Source organism: Falco naumanni, chromosome 17 (genome assembly GCF_017639655.2).
Source record: "Falco naumanni isolate bFalNau1 chromosome 17, bFalNau1.pat, whole genome shotgun sequence".
Classification (NCBI taxonomy): Eukaryota; Metazoa; Chordata; class Aves; order Falconiformes; family Falconidae; genus Falco; species Falco naumanni.
In genome coordinates this window covers 1084822-1109995 of record NC_054070.1, presented here as the reverse complement: position 1 = coordinate 1109995, position 25174 = coordinate 1084822, and the positions used below count along the sequence as shown (strand labels likewise).

General features: G+C 67.7%; 2 protein-coding genes across 2 annotated transcripts in view; both read left to right on the top strand.

Moving 5' to 3' along the window:
• Window positions 1–928: 928 nt before the first annotated feature.
• On the top strand, window positions 929–7669 carry SARS1 (seryl-tRNA synthetase 1). Its single transcript, XM_040616679.1, has 11 exons — window positions 929–1125; window positions 2932–3002; window positions 3175–3255; window positions 3904–4062; window positions 4545–4688; window positions 5042–5197; window positions 5685–5906; window positions 5993–6122; window positions 6694–6851; window positions 6958–7087; window positions 7215–7669. The coding sequence occupies exons 1-11, from the start codon at window positions 990–992 to the stop codon at window positions 7373–7375; spliced, it is 1548 nt and encodes a 515-aa protein (XP_040472613.1). The 5' UTR covers window positions 929–989; the 3' UTR covers window positions 7376–7669.
• Window positions 7670–8858: 1189 nt separating this feature from the next.
• The window catches only part of CELSR2 (cadherin EGF LAG seven-pass G-type receptor 2), a 34638-nt gene continuing 18322 nt past the window's right edge, over window positions 8859–25174 (top strand). Inside the window, 12 exon segments of the mRNA XM_040616683.1 lie at window positions 8859–12408; window positions 14609–15253; window positions 17267–17489; window positions 18166–18281; window positions 19314–19402; window positions 19656–19813; window positions 22027–22190; window positions 22774–22899; window positions 22978–23144; window positions 24082–24216; window positions 24218–24268; window positions 24441–24554. Coding sequence (XP_040472617.1) covers window positions 8859–12408; window positions 14609–15253; window positions 17267–17489; window positions 18166–18281; window positions 19314–19402; window positions 19656–19813; window positions 22027–22190; window positions 22774–22899; window positions 22978–23144; window positions 24082–24216; window positions 24218–24268; window positions 24441–24554 — 5538 coding nt within the window.

Here is a 25174-nt window from a genome sequence, read left to right as displayed (position 1 = left end):
CCTCCAGGAGCCCCCCCGGGGGCCAGACAGTGGGGTCTGCCTCCCAGTCTGGGGATGATGCTGGAGGCGAATGTTGGCGTGCCAAGAGGTGGCATGGGGTGCTATGGGGAGCTGTGGGGTGCCATGGGGTGCTGTGGGGTGGTATGGGGAGCCATGGGGTGCTATGGGCAGCTATGGGGTGCCATGGGGAGCTGTGGGGTGCCATGGGGTGCTGTGGGGTGGTATGGGGTGCCATGGGAGGCTATGGGGAGCTGTGGGGTGCCATGGGGTGCTGTGGGGTGGTATGGGGTGCCATGGGAGGCTATGGGGAGCTGTGGGGTGCCATGGGGTGCTGTGGGGTGGTATGGGGAGCCATGGGATGCTATGGGCAGCTATGGGGTGCCATGGGGAGCTGTGGGGTGCTGTGGGGTGGTATGGGGTGCCATGGGAGGCTATGGGGAGTTGTGGGGTGCCATGGGGTGCTGTGGGGTGGTATGGGGTGCCATGGGAGGCTATGGGGAGCTGTGGGGTGCCATGGGGTGCTGTGGGGTGGTAGGAGGTGCCATGGGATGCTATGGGGAGCTGTGGGGTGCCATGGGGTGCTGTAGGGTGCCTTGGGGTGCCGTGGGATACTATGGGGAGCCATGGGGTGCTGTGGCTGTGCCATGGGGTGCTGCAGGGGGCTGCGAGGGAACCCCCCCAGGGACCCCTGGGGATGCCGGTGGGTGCGGGAGGGGCGGAGGCCACCAGCACAGCGGGGGCGGCTGGGGGAAGCCGGGGACACGCAGGGGTGCCCGAGCAGACACGCAGCGTCCCCCGGGACCCCCGGGACCATAGGCCCCCCCTCGCTGCGCCGCCCCGCCGCCCCGCCAGGGGGCGCTGCCCCCCCCCCCCCCCGCTCCCTCCCCCAGGCGCCCCCTGGCGGGCGGTGCCGCCGCTCTGCGCACGCGTGGCCCCGCGCATGCGCGCTGGGAGCCGCCGCCGCCCGGGTGACAGGAGCCGCCGCCATCATGGTGCTGGACCTGGACCTGTTCCGCGCCGACAAGGGCGGGGACCCCGCCATGGTGCGGGACATGCAGCGCAAACGCTTCAAGGACCCGGCGCTGGTGGACGCGCTGGTGCGGGCCGACGGCGCCTGGCGGAGGTGTACGTGGGGCGAGGGCCGGGCCGGGGCTGGCACCCCCCGGGCGGGGGGGCTGTGGGGACCTGGCACCCCCCGGGCTGGGGGACCCCCAGGAGGGCCCGTCACCCGCCCAGCGGGACCGTCTGTCCCCGGCTGGGCTTGTCCCCTCTCCCAGGCCCGCGGGGTGGGGGGCCCCTCCCAGCACCCGCGGCCTGGTGGCCTGTCCCCAGCGGGTGCCCCCCCCCGTGTCCCCTCCCCCGGGCTGGGGGATCCCCCCGGGGTCCCTGCCCCCCGCCCCCCACCAGGGCTAGGAGCCCCAGCTTGATCCCCAAACCCCCTCGGCAAGGTGGGGTGAGCTGTGGGGGATCCCTCCCACGCCAGCCCCGGGGGATCTCCCTGGGGGATCCTCTGGGGCGGGGGGATGCAGCGGGTGGATCCCTGCAGGGGCCTGTCCCCGGGTGGATCCCCCTCACCCCCTTCCCCAGGGCTGGGGAGAGGTTCTCCTGCTGGATCCCCCCTTCCCTCCTCCCCAGCTGTGAGGGCAGATCCCTGGTGATGGCCCCCCATGGCCCACATGTGGATCCCCACCAGTGATCCAGCCCCACCAGTGATTCCCAGGGATCCACTGCCTACGCCAGCCGCACTGCTGCAGGATCCAGCCGGGCAGGCGAGGGGTCCCACGCGGTGCCACCCCCGCGTGCCGGGATCACCCCATGCCTGGGCGCTCGGAGGGGGAAGGAGCCTCCTGGGTGGGGGGTCGGGCAGCGGGGGCGGCCCCCGGGCCTGGGTCTGGGTGCCTGGGTGCCGGGAGGGTGTGCTGGGGGGCGAGGAGGGCTGGGTGCCCCGCAGTCCCGCAGTTCCCAGGGTGTCCCGGGAACTCGTCCCGGGATGAAACGGGCGGCTTGGAACAGCCTTTGGACGCCGCTGCCTTGATGTGACTGAACCTGGCGCCGCTTCCTCGCTCCTTGCCCCGGCCCTGCCGGCACCACCGCCTTCATTTTATCCAAGGGCCTTTCATCCCGCAGGACCAGCCAGCTTCCCAGGCCGGGGGGGGGGGGGGGCTGTGCCCCAGCCCCCTCCCCGTGGTGCTGCACTGGTGCGTAACCACGAGGCGCAGGGCTGGCAGGACGCGCTGCGAGCACCGGCTGATGCAATCCTGCCCCTGCAGGTGCTGGTGCCGTGGGGTCCATGGGAGGCTGCCAGGGTCCTGTTTGCCGTGCCCTGTTCCCTGGCTCTTAACCCTTTGTGTTTCCTGAGCCTGAATTATCCCCCCATCACCCCCGTGGGTCTGATCCTGCCTGTAGATGGGGATGTCGCCCTGCTGGGGTGACAGCGCCCTGACATTGGTTTGGGCCGCTCTGCCAGGAGGAGACAGGCTGTGTCCTGGGCTCTGCCCCTCTCACCCCTGGTGTCACCAAGGGGGACCTCCCCGGTTCCCTCCTCAAATCCCATCGCTGTGGCCCCAGAGCCCTGGCTCCACGCAGCCCTCAGCACCCCGCAGCAGCCTAGCGTGAGGGTCCTGGTGGGACCGTGGCCCAGTGTGGCACCACTCTGGGTGTTTGAAACGACACCCCTTCATGGGAGCCCTCTGCTCCCCGCCTCTCTGCTGTGTGTCGTGGCTGCCCCACACCATGCTGTCACACCGTCAAACCCGCCATGGTCCTTCCGCGTGTTTACCCAGGGCCGGTGGTGATGGGCATCCCTGGAGCTGCTGTCCCCAATTCTGCTCCCACCTGAGACTTTGCGGCCCCTCTCGGTGCCAGACAGGGACCCCAGCCCCACTCCTGCTCTCATGGCTGGCTGACAGCTCTCTCCCCTCTGCTTTCTAGGCAGGTTTCGTGCCGATAACTTGAACAAACTGAAGAACTTGTGCAGCAAAACAATTGGAGACAAGATGAAGGTGAGGCACGAAGGCAGACGGTCCTGGTAGCGATTCACTGGTGGGATGTTACTGGTGACATCTCCCCCAGGTCTCTGCTCTCCAGGCCTCTCCCTCACATCGTTTAGGAATGTTTTTACCCTGGAGCTTTATTCTTTAACCCTGCTGGGTTTTTTTTTCACTCTCGCTGCAGAAAAAAGAGCCAGTGGGTACAGACGAGTCTGTACCAGAGAACGTGCAAAACCTCGACGAGCTCACAGCCGACATCCTGGGGGTGAGTCTGACCCTGTCTCCTCCCGCTGTGCTGCTGGTCTACCCAGTTTGTCCAGAACTTCACCTGTAATTGCCTGAGTTGGTGGCGTGAGGTGCTCAAAGCCCAGCACCAGGCAAGGGGGCACTGCCTGAACCCCCTGCCAGGAGGATCCTTATTTCCCCCAGTCCCGGTGCCAGCAATAACCAGCTCTTGCCCAGTGTCCTTCATCTAAAGACTGTTTCAGCCTTGGTCCATGGCAGCTCCCCAGCCCAGGGCCCATCCTCCTGCGCTTCCCTGGGGGTTTGAGCAGCCTCAGTCATTACGTGTCCTTTGCAAGTCCCTTCCTCCCTGCCTGTTCCCCTTCCCAGTTCATTAACTGCAATGTTTAATGAGCCTGGCGCTGGCCAGCTTTTGCTGCCATGGGAGCTGACTGCTCCCTCTCATCTCTGCCGGGTGCTGTGTGATGCCGTAGCTCACCCAGGCCCCAGGCCCTTTCAGAGCCTGACTTAGGTCAGTCCTTGGTCCCCTTGGGCTGTTGTTTGATGTGTTTAGTCCGTGGTTTTGCTCCGTGTCAGCTAGGCGAGGGTCCATCATTAAGCATGCGTGGCTGCCAGCCCCCTCTCCCCAGTAGTTTCTTCCTTTCCCCACCTCACCCGGGTCCCTGCGCAGGCTTTGCAGGTGTCCCAGATAAAGAAAGTCCGTCTCCTCATTGACGAAGCCATCCTCAAATGCGATGCTGAGCGTGTGAGGCTGGAGGCAGAACGTTTCGAGAGCCTCCGGGAGATCGGGAACCTCCTCCACCCCTCGGTGCCCATAAGCAACGATGAGGTAGGGAAAAGAGTACACTCGGGGCCGGCTGTGCCGGTTCATCAAAGCCAGACAACTGCCGGCAAGCGGGGGGCTCGCTGCGGGGAGGTCCCCCCAACCCAAGATCAGCGGGCGGGTGAATGAAATCTGCATGACAAGACAGTGTTTCCTGCCGGGAGCAGACAAAGAGCAGCTCAGACAACGCTGGACACAGCCATTGTTGGGGGAATACATGGGAAACTCGCTTCTAGCCGGGGGGCTGGGATCTCCCTCCGCTGCCCTCATTCATCCGGCAGGAATATTTTGCAGGGGGAACACAATTGGGCTGGGCCAGCTGCCAAGTGGCTGCATAATAAGCAACTGGTTGAGATCAGGACTGGGGTGCCAGGCTCTGTAGTCTGGGATCCAAAACTGGGCCCAGTGCAATGCAGAGACTGGTGTTGCCGCAGCCCTGGGAGCTGAGGTGATGGGCTTCCCCTCCTCCTCTCTTGTTCTTTCTACAGGACGTGGACAACAAGGTGGAGCGGGTCTGGGGTGACTGCAGCTGCAGGAAGAAGTATTCCCACGTGGACCTGGTGGTGATGGTGGATGGTTACGAGGGAGAGAAGGGGGCCATTGTCGCGGGCAGCCGGGGCTACTTCCTAAAGGTGAGAGCCCAGACCCCCACGGGGGGCGGCAGTGATCAGAGCCAGAGGGAGAGCTGAGGGGAGCGAGGGGGGCACGGGGGTCGTGGCATCTCCTCCCCTGGGCCGAGCTCGCTGGGGGCCTCCACGGCGCCATGAGCTCATTGCGTGAGATGGACTCTGGCCTTGGTGGTGCCGCCGCTGTGGCTGGGGCAGCCTCGGGATCCAGCTCCGGCGTGTCTCCAGTCTGAGGGTGATGCTGAGCCGGCCGGAGCAGCCTGAAGCTGGCGTGGGCTCCGCATGCTCCCAGACCCGCTGGGCAAGAAGGGGTGGCACAGTGGGGTGTGTGCCTGACAGTTGCTTCCCTCGTCCCCCAGGGTCCCCTGGTGTTCCTGGAGCAGGCCCTGATCCAGTACGCCCTGCAGAGCCTCCGCGCCAAGGGCTACACTCCCGTCTACACCCCCTTCTTCATGCGGAAGGAGGTGATGCAGGAGGTGGCCCAGCTCAGCCAGTTTGACGAGGAGCTCTACAAGGTGAGCGGCTCGACGCCCGCCAGGTCTCTGTGTCTCACTGCCTGGCACCCGCCATCCCCTGCGGGCACCAGCTTCCCGACGGAGCCACCACCACGCAGCTTCCCCTGCAGGGAGGGGGGTGGCTGGGATCCCCTCTGCCCCGGCAGGGCCGTGCCAGCAGCTCCCTTCTGCTCCGTATCTCCTGGGTCCATCTTCAGGGCTGACACGGTTGTCATGGCAATGCGGTGACAGGGAGGTGGCCGGTCCCCAGCCCTGCTGGCAGGAGGCCATCGGGTCCTTTGAAGGAGGCCAGACAGGCAACAAACGGCAGCTGCTCCCTTTCCCCCACCGTCCTGTCCCCGCTCCCGAGTGCCGGCCCTGGAAAGCCTGGCTGCCTGTCCGTGTGCAGGCAGGGAGAGCGGCTGCCTGCGCATCTGCCAGGGAGCGTCGGTCCCCGGAGGCGCGGGAGCAGCTGGGTAAGGGGGACGGTGGCTCTTGTTCCCCCCAGGTGATCGGCAAAGGCAGCGAGAAAGCTGACGACAGTTCCATCGACGAGAAGTACCTGATCGCCACCTCGGAGCAGCCCATCGCCGCCCTGCACCGCGACGAGTGGCTGAAGCCGGAGGATCTGCCCATCAAGTACGCGGGGCTGTCGACCTGCTTCCGTCAGGAGGTGGGCTCGCACGGCCGCGACACCCGCGGCATCTTCCGTGTCCACCAGTTCGAGAAGGTGAGCGGAGCAGGGCGGCATTCCCGTTGGGAACGTGGGGCTGTGGCCGGGGCCGGCGCCAGCGCGGGGTTCCGTTCTCTTTGCAGATCGAGCAGTTCGTCTACGCCTCGCCCCACGACAACAAGTCGTGGGAGATGTTTGAGGAGATGATAGCCACGGCGGAGGAGTTCTACCAGTCCCTGGGCATCCCCTACCACATCGTCAACATCGTCTCGGGTAGGGGCAGGGGCTTCCTCGCCGCGTGGCACCAAGGCCACCTCTCTGAGCCGTGGTGGCCCAGGAGACCAGCCACCTCTGCCAGCGCCTCGGGTGTCACCATGGCCCTGACCCACTTCCCAGCTCGGCTTTCTCTGTCCCTGGCTCACCTTCCCGTGGTGTCTGTCCCCAGGCCTGGCGAGGGGGAGGAGGCGCCTCAGCCCCGGGACGTGGAGGAAGGAGACGAGCTTTTCTGCAGAGACCCTCTGCTTTGCTCTGGGTTCACTGGGACCGGGTGTGGGCACCCCGCCATGCCGGGACTGTCCCCAGGGTCCCTTCCAGAGGGACAGTTTGAGTGTCCCAACTCCTCTTGGGAACTCTCCCAGGAAAATGATCCCATTTAAACACTCCCTCCCAGCCTCCCCGCTGCAGAGCAGGAACCCCACGTCCCTGTGACAAAGCCGTCACAGCACTGCTGAAGTCACCTTGGAGGCTTCACGCCTTCAGCCCATGCTGCCATCCCCTGGGACGGGTGCGTCTGGGGGGGGGAGCGGGAGCCCCCCCTGCTCAGCACTGCTCCCCTCTCACTCAGGCTCCCTCAACCATGCTGCCAGTAAGAAGCTGGACCTGGAGGCCTGGTTCCCTGGTTCTGGCGCTTTCCGCGAGCTTGTGTCCTGCTCCAACTGCACTGACTACCAGGCACGCCGCCTGCGCATCCGCTACGGGCAGACCAAGAAGATGATGGACAAGGTGAGGCCGAGCTGCTGGGCTGGGGGTTTAGGGGGGGGGTGTTCTCCGCTCACCCCCTCCTCACCTTTGTCATACCGTGGCCCCACTGGCCGTGTCCCTGCCGCAGGTGGAGTTCGTGCACATGCTGAACGCCACGATGTGTGCCACCACCCGCACCATCTGCGCCATCCTGGAGAACTACCAGACGGAGGAGGGCGTCCGCATCCCGGAGAAGCTCCAAGACTTCATGCCCCCAGGTAACACCCAGCACCCTGCCCTGCCTTCCCCACCCAGCCTGGCTCCCGGGGGGGCCCCCCAACACCTCCCTCCCACCAGGCTTGGGGGGGGGGGTGATGCATGGTGCCTGCTCTCCCCCCTGCGCAGACCTCCGGGAGCTGATCCCCTTCGTGAAGGCGGCGCCCATCGAGCAGGAGCTCTCCAAGAAGCAAAAGAAGCAGCAGGAGGGGGGCAAGAAGAAGCCGGCGGGGGGAAGCGAGCGGGTGCTGGAGGAGCAGATGCAGAACATGGGGGTCAACAGCGCCTGAGGGCTGCGGTCCCCCCCCCCAGCCCCCGAGATCTTCAGGGCCTCCTGAGCCATCACCGAGCCTTCATCGCCGGCTGCGCCCGCGCCCATCACCCTCGCTTCGGGGCCGTCTGTGGCAGGAGCTGCCGCTCACCGCCTGGCCCCCCCCGTGGCTCGGAGCACCGCGCTCCCACGGCCGAAGGACTGACGCTATGGGGGCTGTGGCCCCCCCGCGGGGTGGGGATCCCCCGTGCCCCTTCCCCAGGGATGGAAAACATCCCCCCCCCCTTGAGCCAATAAAGCCAAGAACTGCTGAGCTGCATGTCTGGAGAGGGGGGAGGGGGGGCTCCAGCCCGGGAGGGGGGGGGGGGGGGGGGCCCTGGCCGCGTTTCCCCCGTGTGTGTCCCCCCCCGCCGGCCCCGCACAATGCCCCAGACAAAGGCCGCGCTGGCCCCAGCCCATTTGTAATTCAAAGCGGGGCCGGGGCCCCCCACGCCTCGGCCCAGCTGCCAGCCCGGGCCCCCACCTGGGAATGGGGGAGGGGGGGTGCCTGCCTCTCGCGTCCGCCCGCCCCCCCAGCCTGCGCGTGGGAACCCACGGCGGCACCCATGGGTGCTGGGGCGGGCGGCGGGGCCCCCGGGCAGCGCCCCGGTGAGCCGGTCGGGCCGGCCCGCGCCCCGCTCCCCTTTGAAGGGCGCCGGGGCTGGCGGCCAGGGCGGGGACGGGCCCCCGTGAGTCACCGGAGGGTGCCGGGGGGTCCCCGGGCGGCGCCCCCGCGCCCCCGCACCCGTCCGACCCGTTCCGCCGCCGGGGCCCGCCCGGCACCCACACCCCGGCCCGGCGCCGGCTGCCAGCGGGGGTGCGGGGGGGCTGCGCCCACGGCCCCCCGCGGAGACGTGCCCCGCGCCGCCAGTGCTCCCAGTTAATCCCAGTAACCCCCAGTGCCGGTGCGGTGGGGACAACCCCGGCTTGCTGTGTTGCGGGGGTGGGCTGTGGGCCCCCCCCGGCGCGTGCTGGGGTGTCACGGGCTGCAGCAGTGACACGGGGGGGGATGGGGGGGGGGGGCGTGTGCCGCGCGTGCATTCCCTGCGCGCGCCGCTGCGATGCGCGTTCTCTGCGTGTGCAACGCGTGTGCGCGCAGCCTCCATGTGCGCGGTTCGCGGGCGTGCGCCTGCAACCTGCGCGCGGGTGCGTGTCCCGGGCACCCCCCCACCCCCCCGCGCGAGTGTGCAGCCACCCCTCCCCCCAAACCCCCAGCCCCAGCCCCCCCGCGCCGGGGCCGCGCTGCCGCCGGGGCCGGTGCTGGTGCTGGTGCCGGGGCCGGTGCGGGCGGGGCCGGTGCCGCCGCCGGCGGCGGGGCCCGGGGGGGGCGGCGGCGCCTTTAAGCGCGGCGCAGGTCGGTGCGGCGGGCGGCCCCGCCCCGGCGGGCGCGCGCGGGCGGCGGGAGGGGCGCAGGCGGCGGCGCGGGGCGCAGCGGGCACCGGCGGCAGCGGCCGCACCGCGCCATGGGCGCTCCGCCCGCCCGCGGGGCCGCGCTCCTGCTGCTGCTGCTGCCGCTGCTGCTGCTGCTGCTGCTGCCGCTGCCCGCGCCGGGCCAGCCCCGCCGCCCGCCCCCGGGACCCGCCACCGGCACCGGCACCGGCACCTGCCCGCCCGGCGCGCTCTTGCGGCGGCTGCAGCCCCGCGGTGGCACCGGGGACAGCGGCAGCTCCGGCGGCACCGGGGACAGCGGCGGAGCGGGGCCCGCGCCGAGCACCGGCGCTTCCAGCGGCACCGGGGACAGCGGCGGCGGCGGGCCCTCCCCGGCCGCGGGCGGCTGCGGCGGCGGCGCCTCCAGCCGGGACGGCGGCGGCGGCACCGGGAGCCCCGGGGACACCGGAGGCGGCGGGAGCCCCGGCGGTGCCCAAGGCCATGGAGGCACCGGCGGCACCGGGGACTCTGGAGGCACCGGGAGCACCCGTGTCCCCGTGGACACCAGGAGCAGCGGGGACGTCGGGCGCGCTGGGGACACTGGTGGCACTGATACCCCCATGGACACCGCGAGCACCGGGGACGTGATGAGCAGCGGGGACGCCGGGCACGCCGGGGACACCGGGGGCACCCAAGTCTCCACAGCCGCCAGGGATCCAGGACGCACCGGGGATGCCAGGAAAGTCCCCAGCGATACCAGCAGCACTGGGGGGACAACGGGCACTGGGGACATTGGGGCCCACCCGACCACGGGGGCCACCGGGAGCCACGTGACCCACAGCCGCTCCCGCCGGCGCCGCAGCCCCAACACGGCGCCGCAGTTCCAGCCCTCCAGCTACCAGGCCTCGGTGGGGGAGAACCGGCCGGCGGGGACACCGGTGACACGGGTGACAGCGGTGGACCCCGATGAGGGGGACGCAGGCCAGCTGCGCTACACCATGGCTGCCCTCTTTGACAGCCGCTCTGACGCTCTCTTCGCAATGGACCCCATCACCGGCGCCGTCACCACCGCCACCCCCCTGGACCGTGAGAGCAAGAGCACCCACGTCTTCCGGGTGACAGCGGTGGACCATGGCACGCCCCGGCGCAGTGCCATGGCCACATTGACGGTGACGGTGAGTGACGCCAATGACCACGACCCAGCCTTCGAGCAGGCTGAGTACCGGGAGAGCGTGCGGGAGAACCTGGAGGTGGGCTACGAGGTGCTGACGGTGCGGGCCACCGATGGTGACGCCGGTCCCAACGCCAACGTCCTCTACCGTCTCCTCAACGCTGGTGGCGCCAATGAGGTCTTCGAGATTGACTCCCGCTCAGGGGTTATCCGCACCCGCGGCCCCGTGGACCGTGAGACTGTGGAGGCCTTTGAGCTGTTGGTGGAGGCCACGGATCAGGGCCAGGACCCAGGACCCCGCAGTGCCACGGCCACCGTCCGCATCACCGTGGAGGATGACAACGACAATGCGCCACAGTTCAGTGAGAAGCGTTATGTGGCGCAGGTCCCCGAGGATGTGGCACCCAACTCAGCCGTGCTGCGAGTGACAGCCACCGACCGTGATAAAGGCAGCAATGCCCTGGTGCACTACAGCATCGTTAGCGGTAACACCCGTGGCCACTTCTACATCGACGCGCAGACGGGCGCGCTGGACGTGGTCAGCCCCTTGGACTATGAGGTCAGCAAGGAGTTCACCCTACGGATCCGGGCACAGGATGGTGGCCGCCCGCCCCTCTCCAACATCAGCGGTTTGGTCACCATCCAGGTGTTGGATGTCAACGATAACGCCCCCATCTTCGTCAGCACGCCCTTCCAGGCCACCGTGCTGGAGAACGTGCCGGTGGGTTACTCCGTCATCCACGTTCAGGCCATTGATGCCGATTCGGGTGACAACAGCCGGCTGGTCTACACCCTCCTGGAGACTGGCTCCGGCTTCCCTTTCGCCATCAACAACAGCACCGGCTGGATCGTAGTGGCCTCCGAGCTGGACCGGGAGGCGGTGGACTTCTACAGCTTCGGGGTGGAGGCGCAGGACCAGGGTAACCCCCCCATGGCCTCCTCGGCCAGCGTCAGCGTCACCATCCTGGACGTCAATGACAACAGCCCCGAGTTCACACAACGGGAGTACGGCGCCCGCCTGAACGAGGACGCAGCAGTGGGCACCAGCGTCCTCACCGTCTCTGCTGTCGACCGCGATGCCAACAGCGTCATCACCTACCAGATCTCCAGCGGCAACACCCGCAACCGCTTCTCCATCACCAGCCAGAGCGGCGGTGGGCTCATCTCCCTCGCCCTGCCACTGGACTACAAGCTGGAGCGGCAGTACCTGCTCACCATCGCTGCCTCCGATGGCACCCGCCAGGACACGGCCCAGGTGGTCGTCAATGTCACTGACGCCAACACCCACCGACCTGTCTTCCAGAGCTCCCACTACACTGTCAACGTCAACGAGGACCGGCCAGTGGGCACCACGGTGGTGGTCATCAGTGCCACAGATGAGGACACGGGGGAGAACGCCCGTATCACCTACCTGATGGAGGACAGCATCCCCCAGTTCCGCATCGCCGCCGAGACAGGGGCTGTCACCACCCAGATGGAGCTGGACTATGAGGACCAGGTGTCCTACACCCTGGCCATCACAGCACGTGACAATGGCATCCCGCAGAAGTCCGACACCACCTACCTGGAGATCCTGGTGAGCGACGTCAATGACAACGCGCCCCAGTTCCTCCGCGACTCCTACCAGGGCTCCGTCTACGAGGATGTGCCCGCCTTCACCAGCGTCCTCCAGGTCTCTGCCACTGACCGCGACTCGGGGCTCAACGGCAGGGTCTTCTACACCTTCCAAGGGGGTGATGATGGGGATGGTGACTTCATCATCGAGTCCACCTCAGGCATCGTCCGCACCTTGCGCCGCCTCGATCGGGAGAATGTGCCACTCTACTCACTGCGGGCATTCGCCGTCGATAAGGGGGTCCCAGCCAAGCGGACACCGGTGGAGATCCAAGTGACGGTGCTGGATGTCAATGACAACCCGCCCGTCTTTGAGCGGGATGAGTTTGACATCTTCGTGGAAGAGAACAGCCCCATTGGGCTGGTGGTGGCCCGGATCACGGCCACTGACCCCGACGAGGGCACCAACGCCCAAATCATGTACCAAATAGTGGAGGGCAACATCCCTGAGGTTTTCCAGCTGGATATTTTCTCTGGCGAGCTCACTGCCTTGGCTGACCTGGACTACGAGTCCAAGGCGGAGTACGTCATGGTGGTCCAAGCCACCTCGGCCCCCCTGGTGAGCCGGGCCACCGTCCACGTCCGCCTCCGTGACGCCAACGACAACAGCCCCCAACTCAAGAACTTTGAGATCCTCTTCAACAACTACATCACCAACCGCTCAGGCAGTTTCCCCGGGGGGGTCATCGGCCGCATCCCGGCCCATGATCCCGACGTCTCCGACAGCCTCACCTACGCCTTCGAGCAGGGGAACGAGCTGAACCTGGTGCTGCTGGACCCCCACAGTGGGGACCTGCGCCTCAGCCCTGCCCTGGACAACAACCGCCCGCTGGAGGCTGTCATGAGGGTCTCTGTCTCAGGTAAGACCCCCATCCTGGGCTGGGGTGGCTTGGGGGGTGGGAGGTAAGGTTTGGCGCTGAGGAAGCCCTTGTGGGTGCCCCCCACCCCCTCTGACTCTTCTGCGTAGAGCTGAGGTGTTTTGGGGTCCCACCACATCCTGGCTGCCCCCACCCTCCAGATCTGGGGGGAGGGGGGATGGGGATGCTGTGCCCCCCCCTCCCAGACACCCTGGCTGGAGGCAGTTGGGCTCCCCAGCACCCCCTTGTCCTACCCCACCCCCAGTGTCACCCCTGCAGTGTCTGGTGGGGGGGGTGGGGTACGATACCCCTGTGCATGTTTTTTTTAGGGGGGGCAGTTCAGGACCTTGTAGCAGCAGTCGCAGGGGGTCAGGACCCTGTGTGTGGATTTGGTGGGGGGGTCCTGGCAGCTTGCTGTGGGTGGCTGGGGGGGACAGGACCCGTTGTGTGTGTCTGAGGGGGTGCAGGGCCTGTACGTGTATTGGGGGGGGGACAACAGAGCCCGGTGTCTGCCTGGGGGGGGGGTGTCCTGATACTGTTATTGTATGTTACGGGGGGCCTGGTGGGTGAACGGGGGGGGCAGGGTCCAGTGCAGTATTGGGGGGGGGGGGCACCCCAATGCATGTGTTTCCAGAAGACGCCAATGCTCGTGTCTGGGGGGGGCACAGGGTCTGGGGTGGTGGTGGGGGGATGCGGGCACCCTGGCCTGTCCCCTGGGGGGTCACTGGCCTCTCCCCTGGGGGGTCCCCAATCCCATTGCGTCTGGCTGGGGGGGGGCACTGGCAGGAAGAGGCCAAGGGGGGGCTGTGCTGGCGGTGCTGGGCCGGGGGGGTGGTGGGTGCTGCCGGAGGGGGTCACCCCGGGGTGGGGGAGCAGCTGGCCAGGCAGGAAGGGAAACTGAGTCACGGGCCATGTCGTGCTGTCCCTTGTCCCCAGCCATGTGTCCCACATCACCCCCTGTCCCCCCGTGGGCTGGGGTCCCTGCTCCAGCTGCACAAGCAGGGGGCCCAAGGCACAAAAGGTGGAGGCAGGGAGACCCCATGCCCAGGCTGTGCCCCCCCCCCCAGCGTGGGGGCAGCCAGGAGGGGAACAAAGGGTCCGGCCATAGCTGGGCCCCCGCAGCTGCAGCCATGGCAACCCCCCCTCCGACAGCTACCGGCCACGGGCCACCGGGCAGCCCCGGACACCCGCCACCCCCCCGGCATCACCCCCTTCTCTGCCCGCCCCTGGCCATCCCCGCGCTCCCTCCGTCCATCTGTCCACCTGCTGCCCGCTCCCCATCTGTCCCGTGTCCCACTGCCCCTCATCCTGGCCAGGAGGAGGAGGAGGAGGAGGAGGAGGAGGAGGAGGAAGGTGGTGCCTCAGTGCCGGCTGAGCCTTTGCTCCCCCACCCCACCCCACAGCACTGCTGGGTCCCCATCCCACTGTCTTCATCCTGTGCTGGCTGAGTGGGATGTGCACCCCATAGCCGGTGCCACCCCATAGCCAGCGCTGTCCCCATCCCATGGTGGCCCAGTGGGACAGGTGCCCCGTAGCCAGTGCCAGACCCATTCCATGATGGCTGAGTCCCCATCCCAGGTGCCCCATAACCAGCATCATCCCCATCCTGCCATCCCCATCTCATGGTGGCTTTGCCCCATAGCCAGACCATCCCCATCCCACTGTCTCCATCCTGCTGTGGCCAGGCACAGTGGGTGCCCCATCACCACCACTGTCCCCATCACGTGGTGGCCACGTGGTGGGTACCCCATCACCACCACTGTCCCCATCCCATGGTGGCCACGCGGTGGGTACTCCATCACCACCACTGTCCCCATCCCATGGTGGCCACGCGGTGGGTACCCCATCACCACCACTGTCCCCATCCCATGGTGGCCACGCGGTGGGTACTCCATCACCACCACTGTCCCCATCCCATGGTGGCCACGTGGTGGGTGCCCCATCACCACTGTCCCCATCCTGCGGTGGCCACACGATGAGTGCCCCATACCCACCACCATCCCCATCCTGTGGTGGCCAAGCACGATGGGTGCCCCATCACCACTGTCCCCATCCTGCGGTGGCCACATGATGAGTGCCCCATACCCACCACCGTCCCCATCCCGTGGTGGCCAAGCACGATGGGTGCCCCATCACCACTGTCCCCATCCTGCGGTGGCTGGTGCTGTCCCTGACCCCCTCTTGTCGCCTCCCCTGCCCACAGATGGGGTCCACAGCGCGACGGCGCAGTGCACGCTGCGGGTGACGGTGATCACGGATGAGATGCTGAGCAACAGCATCACCCTGCGTTTGGCTGACATGTCCCAGGAGCGGTTCCTGTCCCCCCTGCTCAGCCGCTTCCTGGAGGGGGTGGCTGCCGTCCTGGCCACCCCCCGCCACCGCGTCGTCCTCTTCAACATCCAGACGGACACGGACGTGGGGACAGCCCGGATCCTCAACGTCAGCCTCTCGGTGCTGCTGCCCGCCGCGGGGCACGGCACCCGCTTCTTCTCCTCGGAGGAGCTGCAGGAGCGGCTCTACCTCAACCGCTCGCTGCTGGCCGCCATCTCGGCCCAGCGGGTCCTGCCCTTCGACGACAACATCTGCCTGCGCGAGCCCTGCGAGAACTACATGCGCTGCGTCTCCGTCCTGCAGTTCGACAGCTCGGCGCCCTTCCTGGCTTCCGACACCATCCTCTTCCGCCCCATCCATCCCGTCACCGGCTTGCGCTGCCGCTGCCCGCCGGGCTTCACCGGCGACTACTGCGAGACGGAGATCGACCTCTGTTACTCCAGCCCCTGCGGCAGCAACGGGCGGTGCCGGAGCCGCGAGGGCGGCTACACCTGCGAGTGCCACGAGGATTTCACCGGTTAGAGCCCGGCACCTCCCTCCCTCCGCCGTCCCTGGTGTCACCTTGTCCCAGTACCCTTCAGCCCTCCAGCAGTGAGCCTGTCCTCTTGGTGTCCTTCCCCGTCAGCCCTTCAGCCGGCTCTCCGTCAGCCCTCCATTCATCCATCCATCCACCCATCCACCCACCCATCCATCCACCCATCCACCCACCCATCCATCCACCCACCCACCCATCCACCCATCCACCCATCCACCCACCCACCCATCCATCCACCCACCCACCCATCCATCCACCCATCCACCCACCCATCCATCCATCCGTCCACCCATCCGTCCACCCATCCATCCATCCATCCACCCATCCATCCACCCATCCATCCATCCATCCATCCTTCCATCCATCCTTCCATCCATCCATCCATCCATCCATCCACCCATCCATCCATCCATCCATCCACCCATCCACCCATCCACCCATCCATCCACCCATCCATCCATCCATCCATCCATCCTTCCATCCATCCATCCACCCATCCATCCACCCATCCATCCTTCCATCCATCCTTCCATCCATCCATCCATCCTTCCATCTATCCTTCCTTCCATCCTTCCATCCATCCATCCATCCATCCATCCATCCATCCATCCATCCATCCATCCATCCATCCATCCATCCACCCATCCTGTCTTCTTGGTGTCCATCCCCACCAACCCTTCAGCCGGCTCCCCTTCATCTGCCCCTTCTTGGCTGCGCTCCATCAGCCCTTCATCCAGCTTCTCTTCAGCCCTCCATCCATCTATCCATCCATTCCTCTTGGTGTCCATCCTCATCATCCCTCCAACCAGCTCCTTCTGCCTCTTCCTCAGCTGTCCATCATCCCTTCTTCCTCCTTCCCTTCAGCTCTCCATCCCTCCATCACCCTTCCCCCAACACCCCTTCACCCTCCATCATCACCCCTTCCTCAGCTCTTCATCATCTATCCCCGTCATCCCTTTGGGGTGCCATCAACTGTCCCTTCTAGTGTCCCTCCATCATCCATCCCCATCAGCCTTCATCCCATTCCTCATCAGACTTCCTCATCCAGCCCTTCTGCTGGCCCTGCACCATCCATTGTGGTCAGCCCTTCCTCCAGCTCCTGTTTGGCCCTCCATCATCCGCTCCTTGCTCAGCTGTCCCTCTGTTAGCCATCCCCCGCTGACCGTCCCTCCTCCATCCCTCCTTCATCCCTCCTCCATCCCTCCTTCATCCCTTCTCCATCCCTCCTTCGTCCCTTCTCCATCCCCCCTTCCTTCCTCCCTCCATCCCTTCTCCATCCCTCCTTCATCCCTTCTCCATCCCTCCTTCGTCCCTTCTCCATCCCCCCTTCCTTCCTCCCTCCATCCCTGCTCCCTCCTTCCTCCCCTTTGTCTCCAGCACCTTTATCTTCCTCCTTTCTTCCATCTCCCCACCTCCCTCCCTCTCTCTCTCCACCCAGCTCCACTCCCTCTGCCCTCTCTCCCTCACCCACCCACCATCCTGCCATCCCCCTCCATGTCTAGTCCCCTCCTCCCTGTCCTTCCACCCCAGTGAGGTCCCCACAGGAGGCTGGGGGGGGCACTGGTGGGGGCAGAGCCTTGGGGACCCCTGGGGACCCCCTGTGGTGCTGGGACACCCTGTCCCCACCACAGTGGCCCGGCCATCTGCTCCCCACCATGGCTGGCCTGGTGGGGGACATGCACTGGGAGACTGGTGGCACTGGGGACAGCCCCCACCTGCCCTGGGGATCCCTGGGTCCCCCCAGGCCCCATGGGACACCTGGGGGGGGGGTGTGCCAGCTGGGTGGGGGAGGGGATGCGGGGAGGGGGAGTATGTCTCAGTTGCCATGGCGATGGGAGGCAGTTGTCATGGTGATGGAGCTGGGGATAAAGCTGCTCTGGAGATGCTGGGGGGGGGGGGGAACGGGGATCCCCACCCCCCAGCCCTTCAGTTTGGGGGTCCCGGGGGTGGCTGGCACCCTTGTGCGGTACCAGGTGCCAGCTGGGCCTTGTGCAGGGGAACGCTGCGAGCTGAGTGCCCGGGGGGGCCGCTGCACCCCGGGGGTCTGCCGCAACGGGGGTACCTGCCTCAACTTGCTGGTGGGGGGGTTCCGCTGCCAGTGCCCCCCCGGGCACTACGAGAAGCCCTTCTGCACCATGAGCACCCGCAGCTTCCCCCCACGCTCCTTCCTCACCTTCCGCGGCCTCCGCCAGCGCTTCCACTTCACCCTCGCCCTGACGTGAGCCCAGGGGGGCATCGAATGGGTTGGGGGTGCTGGGTGCCCCACCAGCATCACATGGTGGGGTGGTGGGTGTCCCATGGGCAGTGCGGTGCAGGGTGCTGGGCTCCCCACTGGCATCACTGGGGTGTGGAGTGATGGGTTCCCCACCAGCATCACATGGAATGATGGGTTGTGGGGTGGTGGGTGTCCCATGGGCAGTGCGGTATGGGATGATGGGTGCCCCCCTGGCATCACCGGGGTGTGGGGTGATGGGTTCCCCACCAGCATCACATGGTGGGGTGGTGGGTGTCCCATGGGCAGTGCGGTATGGGATGATGGGTGCCCCCCTGGCATCACCGGGGTGTGGGGTGATGAGCGTCCCATGGGCAATGCGGTGTGGGGTGCTGGGTGCCCTGCTGGCATGAGATGGGGTGCTGGGGTGTGGGGTGCTGGGGTACAGGGTGATGGGTGTGTGGTTAGCAGCATGTGGGGCGATAGGGTGGGGGGCAGTGGGTGTCCCATGGGCAGTGGGTTGGGGGGCACCCTGTGAGGGCAGGGTGTGATGGGTGCCAGTGTGTCCCGGCGGGTGCAAGGTGATGGGGGTACGGGAGCCGTGGGGTGATGGGGCATGTTTGGGGGGCATGGTAGGGGGCTGGGGGGTGATGGCAGAGCCTGGCACTTGTCCCCACACCAGGTTTGCCACCAAGGAGCGTGACGGGCTCCTGCTCTACAATGGGCGCTTCAACGAAAAGCACGACTTCGTGGCCCTGGAGATCGTGGGCGAGCAGGTCCAGCTCACCTTCTCGGCAGGTACGGGCACCGCGCCTGCTGCGCCCCGGCACGGCATCCCCGGCATTCCCTCCCGGGCACCGCATCCCGGGCATCGCATCCCGGGCACTGCATCCCGTGCTGTGCTCCCGGGCAGTGCCTGGCACTGCATCCCATGCGTCACATCCCAGGCACTGCATCCCACGCATCATGTCCCTGGCACTGCATCCCAGGCACGCATCCTGGGAAACGCATCCCTGGTGCTGCACCCCATGTGTCATACCCCTGGCGCTGCATCCTGGGCACTGCCTGGCACTGCATCCTGGGGGTAGCATCCCTGGCACTGCATCCCCGGCACACATCCTGGGTAATACATCCCTGGCACTGCATCATGGGCACTGCCTGGCACAGCATCCCAGGCATCCCATCCCTGGCACTGCATCCCGTGTGTCATACCCCTGGCACTGCATCCTGGGCACTGCCTGGCACTGCATCCTGGGGATAGCATCCCTGGCACTGCATCCCCGGCACACATCCTGGGTAATACATCCCTGGCATTGCATCGTGGGCACTGCCTGGCACAGCATCCCATCCCTGGCACTGCATCCCGTGTGTCATACCCCTGGCACTGCATCCTGGGCACTGCCTGGCACAGCATCCCAGGCATCCCATCCCTGGCACTGCATCCCGTGTGTCATACCCCTGGCACTGCATCCTGGGCGCTGCCTGGCACTGCATCCCAGGCATCCCATCCCTGGCACTGCATCCCGTGTGTCATACCCCTGGCACTGCATCCTGGGCGCTGCCTGGCACTGTGCCCCAGCCATGCATCCTGGGCATCACATCCTGGGCACTGCGTCCCACGTGTCACGTCCCTGGCACTCCCTGTCACTGCATCCCATACGCCACGTCCCTGGCGCTGCATCCTGGGCACTGCCTGGCACTGCATCTCCTGCATCCCATCCCTGGCACTCCCCCTGTGGCACTGCAGCCCTGGCACCCCCATCCCTCCTGTTCCCCCCTCCGTGCCCCCTCCCCGGGCTGTGCCTGCAGCCCGACCACTGGTGCCTGCAGGTGAGACCACCACCACGGTGTCACCCTTCGTGCCAGGCGGTGTCAGTGATGGGCAGTGGCACCGGGTCCAGCTCCACTACTACAACAAGGTGGGGGCACTGGGGGGGCATGGGGGGGGGAATGGGGGGGGGGGAGGGGAGTGAGGGGGTGGTTTGCTGGGGACAGAGGAAGAGGGGATGGGGGGGATGGGGGGAGTGGGATAGGGGTTTGGGGGATGGAGGGTTGGAAGGTGGGGGTTTGGGGGGATGGAAGACAGCAGGGCTGGGGGGAGGAAGGAGGGTGAGGAGTGGGACGAAGGCCACAGGGGGGACACAGGTCCCAGAGCTCAGGCATTGCCCCCAGCCGGTGCTGGGGCGGTCGGGGCTGCCCCAAGGCCCTTCAGAGCAGAAGGTGGCCGTGGTGACAGTGGACGACTGTGACACTGGCATGGCCCTCCGATTCGGCCCCATCCTGGGCAACTACTCCTGCGCTGCCCAGGGCACCCAGTCAGGCAGCAAGAAGTAAGGTGGGGGGGTCCCTTGGGGTCCCCTGGGGTCCCCATGGGTGTAGGAAGTCCCTTGGGTTCCCCGTGGGTGGAGAAGTCCCTTGGGGTCTCTTGGGCTCCCCATGGGTGCAGGGGTCCCTTGGGGATCCCCATGGGTGAGGACGTGGGTGAGGGCTCCCTTGGGGTTCTCATGGGTGGTAGAGTCCCTTGGGCTTCCTTGGGGTCCCCATGGGTGGGCTGTCCCTTGGGGACCCATTGTGGTCACCATGGGTGAGGAGGTGGGTGGAGGGTCCCTTGGGGTCCCCACGGGTGGGGGCGTCCCTTGGGGATCCCTTGTGGTCACCACGGGTGAGGAGGTGGGTGGAGGGTCCCTTGGGGTCCCCACGGGTGGGGGCGTCCCTTGGGGATCCCTTGTGGTCACCACGGGTGAGGAGGTGGGTGGAGGGTCCCTTGGGGTCCCCACGGGTGGGGGCGTCCCTTGGGGATCCCTTGTGGTCACCACGGGTGAGGAGGTGGGTGGAGGGTCCCTTGGGGTCCCCACGGGTGGGGGCGTCCCTTGGGGATCCCTTGTGGTCACCACGGGTGAGGAGGTGGGTGGAGGGTCCCTTGGGGTCCCCACGGGTGGGGGCGTCCCTTGGGGATCCCTTGTGGTCACCACGGGTGAGGAGGTGGGTGGAGGGTCCCTTGGGGTCCCCACGGGTGGGGGCGTCCCTTGGGGATCCCTTGTGGTCACCATGGGTGAGGAGGTGGGTGGAGGGTCCCTTGGGGTCCCCACGGGTGGGGGTGTCCCTTGGGGATCCCTTGTGGTCACCACGGGTGAGGAGGTGGGTGGAGGGTCCCTTGGGGTCCCCACGGGTGGGGGCGTCCCTTGGGGATCCCTTGTGGTCACCACGGGTGAGGAGGTGGGTGGAGGGTCCCTTGGGGTCCCCACGGGTGGGGGCGTCCCTTGGGGATCCCTTGTGGTCACCACGGGTGAGGAGGTGGGTGGAGGGTCCCTTGGGGTCCCCACGGGTGGGGGCGTCCCTTGGGGATCCCTTGTGGTCACCACGGGTGAGGAGGTGGGTGGAGGGTCCCTTGGGGTCCCCACGGGTGGGGGTGTCCCTTGGGGATCCCTTGTGGTCACCATGGGTGAGGAGGTGGGTGGAGGGTCCCTTGGGGTCCCCACGGGTGGGGGCGTCCCTTGGGGATCCCTTGTGGTCACCACGGGTGAGGAGGTGGGTGGAGGGTCCCTTGGGGTCCCCACGGGTGGGGGCGTCCCTTGGGGATCCCTTGTGGTCACCACGGGTGAGGAGGTGGGTGGAGAGTCCCTTGGGGTCCCCACGGGTGGGGGCGTCCCTTGGGGATCCCATGTGGTCACCACGGGTGAGGAGGTGGGTGGAGGGTCCCTTGGGGTCCCCACGGGTGGGGGTGTCCCTTGGGGATCCCTTGTGGTCACCACGGGTGAGGAGGTGGGTGGAGGGTCCCTTGGGGTCCCCACGGGTGGGGGCGTCCCTTGGGGTTCCCTTGTGGTCACCACGGGTGAGGAGGTGGGTGGAGGGTCCCTTGGGGTCCCCACGGGTGGGGGGCGTCCCTTGGGGATCCCTTGTGGTCACCACGGGTGAGGAGGTGGGTGGAGGGTCCCTTGGCGTCCCCACGGGTGGGGGTGTCCCTTGGGGATCCCTTGTGGTCACCACGGGTGAGGAGGTGGGTGGAGGGTCCCTTGGGGTCCCCACGGGTGGGGGTGTCCCTTGGGGATCCCTTGTGGTCACCACGGGTGAGGAGGTGGGTGGAGGGTCCCTTGGGGTCCCCACGGGTGGGGGCGTCCCTTGGGGATCCGTTGTGGTCACCATGGGTGAGGAGGTGGGTGGGGGCTTGCTTGGGGTCCCCATGGGTGCAGGGGGTCCCTTGGGGTCCCCATGGGTGGGATGTCCCTTGTGGATCCCTTGTGGTTGCCATGGATGAGGAGGTGGGTGGAGGGTCCCTTGGGGTCCCCATGTGTGAGGAGGTGAGTGGAGGATCTCTTGGGGTTCCCACGGGTGGGGGTGTCCCTTGGGGATCCCTTGTGGTCACCATGGGTGAGGAGGTGGGTGGAGGGTCCCTTGGGGTCCCCACGGGTGGGGGTGTTCCTTGGGGGTCCCTTGTGGGTGAGGAGGTGAGTGGGGGCTCCCTTGGGGTCCCCATGGTGGGGAGAGAGTTAGGGGTCCCTTGGGGGTCCCTCGGGATGCCCATGGGTGATGGTGGGTGCTGCAGGTCGCTGGACCTGACGGGGCCGCTGCTGCTGGGCGGCGTGCCCACCCTGCCCGAGAGCTTCCCCATCCGCAGCCGGCAGTTCGTGGGGTGCATGCGGCACCTCCACATCGACCAGCGCCCCATCGACCTGGCCGCCTTCATCGCCAACAACGGCACCCTGCCTGGTGGGGGGCACGGGGGGCAGGGGGGCGCAGGGCTGGGGGAATGGCGGGGGGTGAGGGTGGTGTCAGGGATGTGGGGCTGGATGGGGCTCTGCCCCCTGGGTGGGTCAGGGGTGCTGGGGCTGTGGGGTGGGAAGGGGACCCAAGGGGCACGGGGCTGGGCAGTGCTTGGGGGTCTCTGCCCCATGGGGCTGGCAGGTTGGGGTCTGGGGGGGGCCAGGGCTGGGTGGGGGTCCGGGCGGGGGGCTGCATCCCCTGGGCATGGGGACATGGGGGCAGAGGGTGCCAAGGCTGGAGGGTGGTCAAGGGCACGTGGGGCTGGGGCAGTGCCTGGGGGTCTCTGCACCCTCTGGGGCAGGGGGCTGGGCCATATGGGGCCGGTGGGGTGCCAGGGCTGGCTGGGGGGCTGGGGCTGGCACTGTGCCAGCACCGTGGGGCTGGGGAATGGTCTGGGGGGCTTGGCACCCAGTGCCAGGGGGGTCTCGGTGCCCCTCCAGGTAAGAGGCCGTGGGGTCCTGGATGATGGGGGGGGGGGGGGGGGGGGCGGGATGTGAGCCCCATGCCCCCCCCTGCCCCCCCCCCCCAGGTTGTCCTGCCAAGAAGACGCTGTGTGACGCCAGCACGTGCCACAACGGTGGCACCTGCGTGCACGAGTGGGACAGCTTCAGCTGCCGCTGCCCGCTGGGCTTCGGGGGCAAGACCTGCCAGGAAGGTACCGGTGGGCACTGGGGGGGCGCGGGGGGTCCGCGGGGGGGGGTGGGCAGCCGGCCCACGCCCCATGCCCCCGCAGAGATGGCGAGCCCGCAGCGGTTCCTGGGCAGCAGCCGCATGTCCTGGAGCGGGCTGGCACTGCCCGTCACCGTGCCCTGGCACCTGGCGCTGATGTTCCGCACCCGCCACCCCCGGGGGCTGCTGCTGCGCGCCAGCGCCGGCCCCCGCGCCACCCTCACCCTGCAGGTGTGCGGGGCTGGTGGGGGGGGTATCACCCGGGGGGCTGGCACGGGGGGCTGGCATGGGGGTATCACCCGGGGGGCTGGCATGGGGGGCTGGCATGGGGGGTATCGCCCGGGGGGCTGGCACGGGGGTATTACTTGGGGGGCTGGCACGGGGGGCTGGCACGGGGGGCTGGCATGGGGGTTTCACCCGGGGGGCTGGCACGGGGGGATGGCACGGGGGGCTGGCATGTGGGTATCACTTGGGGGGCTGGCATGGGGGGCTGGCATAGGAGGTATCACCCAGGGGGGCTGGCACAGGGGGATGGCATGGGGGTATCACACGGGGAGACTGGCACGGGGGGATGGCATGGGGGTATCACACGGGGGGCTGGCATGGGGGGCTGGCACGGGGAGCTGGCATGGGGGTATCACTTGGGGGGCTGGCATGGGGGGCTGGCATGGGGGTATCACTTGGGGGGCTGGCACGGGGGGCTTGCATAGGAGATGTCACCCAGGGGGGCTGGCACGGGGGGCTGGCATGGGGGGATGGCATGGGGGTATCACCCAGGGGGGCTGGCATGGGGGTATCACCCAGGGGGGCTGGCATAGGAGGTATCACCCAGGGGGGCTGGCATGGGTGTATCACATGGGGGGCTGGCACCGGGGGTATCACCCTGGGGGCAATGCGGGGGGGTTATTGTCCTTGATGGGGAGTTATTGCCGGGGGCTGTTTCCTTTGGGAGGGGTATTGCCCTGGGGGGGGTGGCAGTGCCAGGGGGGTGCCACCTTAGGGGGTGTATTGCCCTTTGGGGAGTGTCACCCTGGAGGAGAGTGCTGGGGGACAGATTACCCTTGAAGCGGGCTGCCCGTGGGGGGGGGGGGGGGGTGCCCTGGTGGAGGGTCGCCCTGGGGCAGCAGCCCCCCCCCGGGGCACAGGGGCACTGATGTCCCTTTGGCAGCTGAGCGAAGGGCAGGCGGAGGCGGGCGTCTGGCAGGGGGGCTCCCGCCTGGCCTGGCTGCGCCTGCCCCACGCCAAGGTCAACGACGGCGACTGGCACCACCTCCAGCTGGAGCTGCGGGGGGCCCCCGGCCGCCCCCCCCCCCGCCACCCTCCTCCTGCTCGCCCTCGACTACGGCCGCCACCAGGTTGGGACGCTGCGGGGCAGGGGGAAACTGAGGCAGAGGGCGGGCAGCCCACCCTGCTAACCCCATGGGTGCCACCATGGCACCCACGGGTGTCTCTGTGCCTCCCCGTGGGTGCCACCATGGCACCCACGGGTGTCTCTGTGCCCCCCCCCCCCCCCCCCCGTGCCCACAGGCGGTGGCCGACGTGGCTGGGGAGCTGCAGGGGCTGCGGCTGCGGACGCTGAGCGTGGGGGGGCTGGCGGGGGACGGTGGCACCGTGGAGCAGGGCTTCCGTGGGTGCCTGCAGGTACGGGCGGGCAGGGGGTCCAGGTGGGGGGGCAGGGGGCTGTGGGTGCAGGGTGGGCACAGGACAAGGGGGGTGTGGGCAAAGGGCTGGGGGGTGTGGGCTTGGGGATGTGGCACAGGGCGTGGGGGGCATGGGCACAGGGATGCGGGCATGGGAGCGTGGTTAAGGACATGGGGACATGGGCACAGGGACATTGAGTGGGGACAGTGGACAGAGACAGGGGTGCGGGCATAAGGCATGGGGACACAGGACGTCTGGGTGCAGGACCATGGGGACACGGGCACGTGGCTGTGGGGGATGGTTAACTGTGCCACGGCATGGGCACAGGGCATGGGGACATCGAGTGGGGACAGGGGGTGCATGGGCACAGGGCATGGGGACATGGGACACGCAGCCAATGCAACCCCTTCGCCAAGGTGACGGCCAGCGGCTGCGAAGGTGGGTGACGGTGGCACTGTCACCCTGTGGCACCCTGGGTTGTGGCAACCAGGTGGCACCGTCACCCGGTGTCACCCTGGGTGCCAGCAACTAGGTGCTACCATCGCCCTGCTGTCACCCTGTGTCACCTGCTGTCACCCTGAGTGCCAGCAACTGGGTAACCAGTGTCACCCTGCTGCTAC

What these genes read in the sequence shown, in the direction of transcription:
- SARS1 (XM_040616679.1), top strand. Translation starts at nt 990, where the DNA reads ATGGTGCTGGACCTGGACCTGTTCCGCGCCGACAAGGGCGGGGACCCC. An exon ending in CAATTGGAGACAAGATGAAG is followed by an intron (nt 3,003 to 3,174) that starts GTGAGGCACGAA and finishes CTCTCGCTGCAG; the next exon opens with AAAAAAGAGCCAGTGGGTAC. An exon ending in GCCGGGGCTACTTCCTAAAG is followed by an intron (nt 4,689 to 5,041) that starts GTGAGAGCCCAG and finishes CTCGTCCCCCAG; the next exon opens with GGTCCCCTGGTGTTCCTGGA.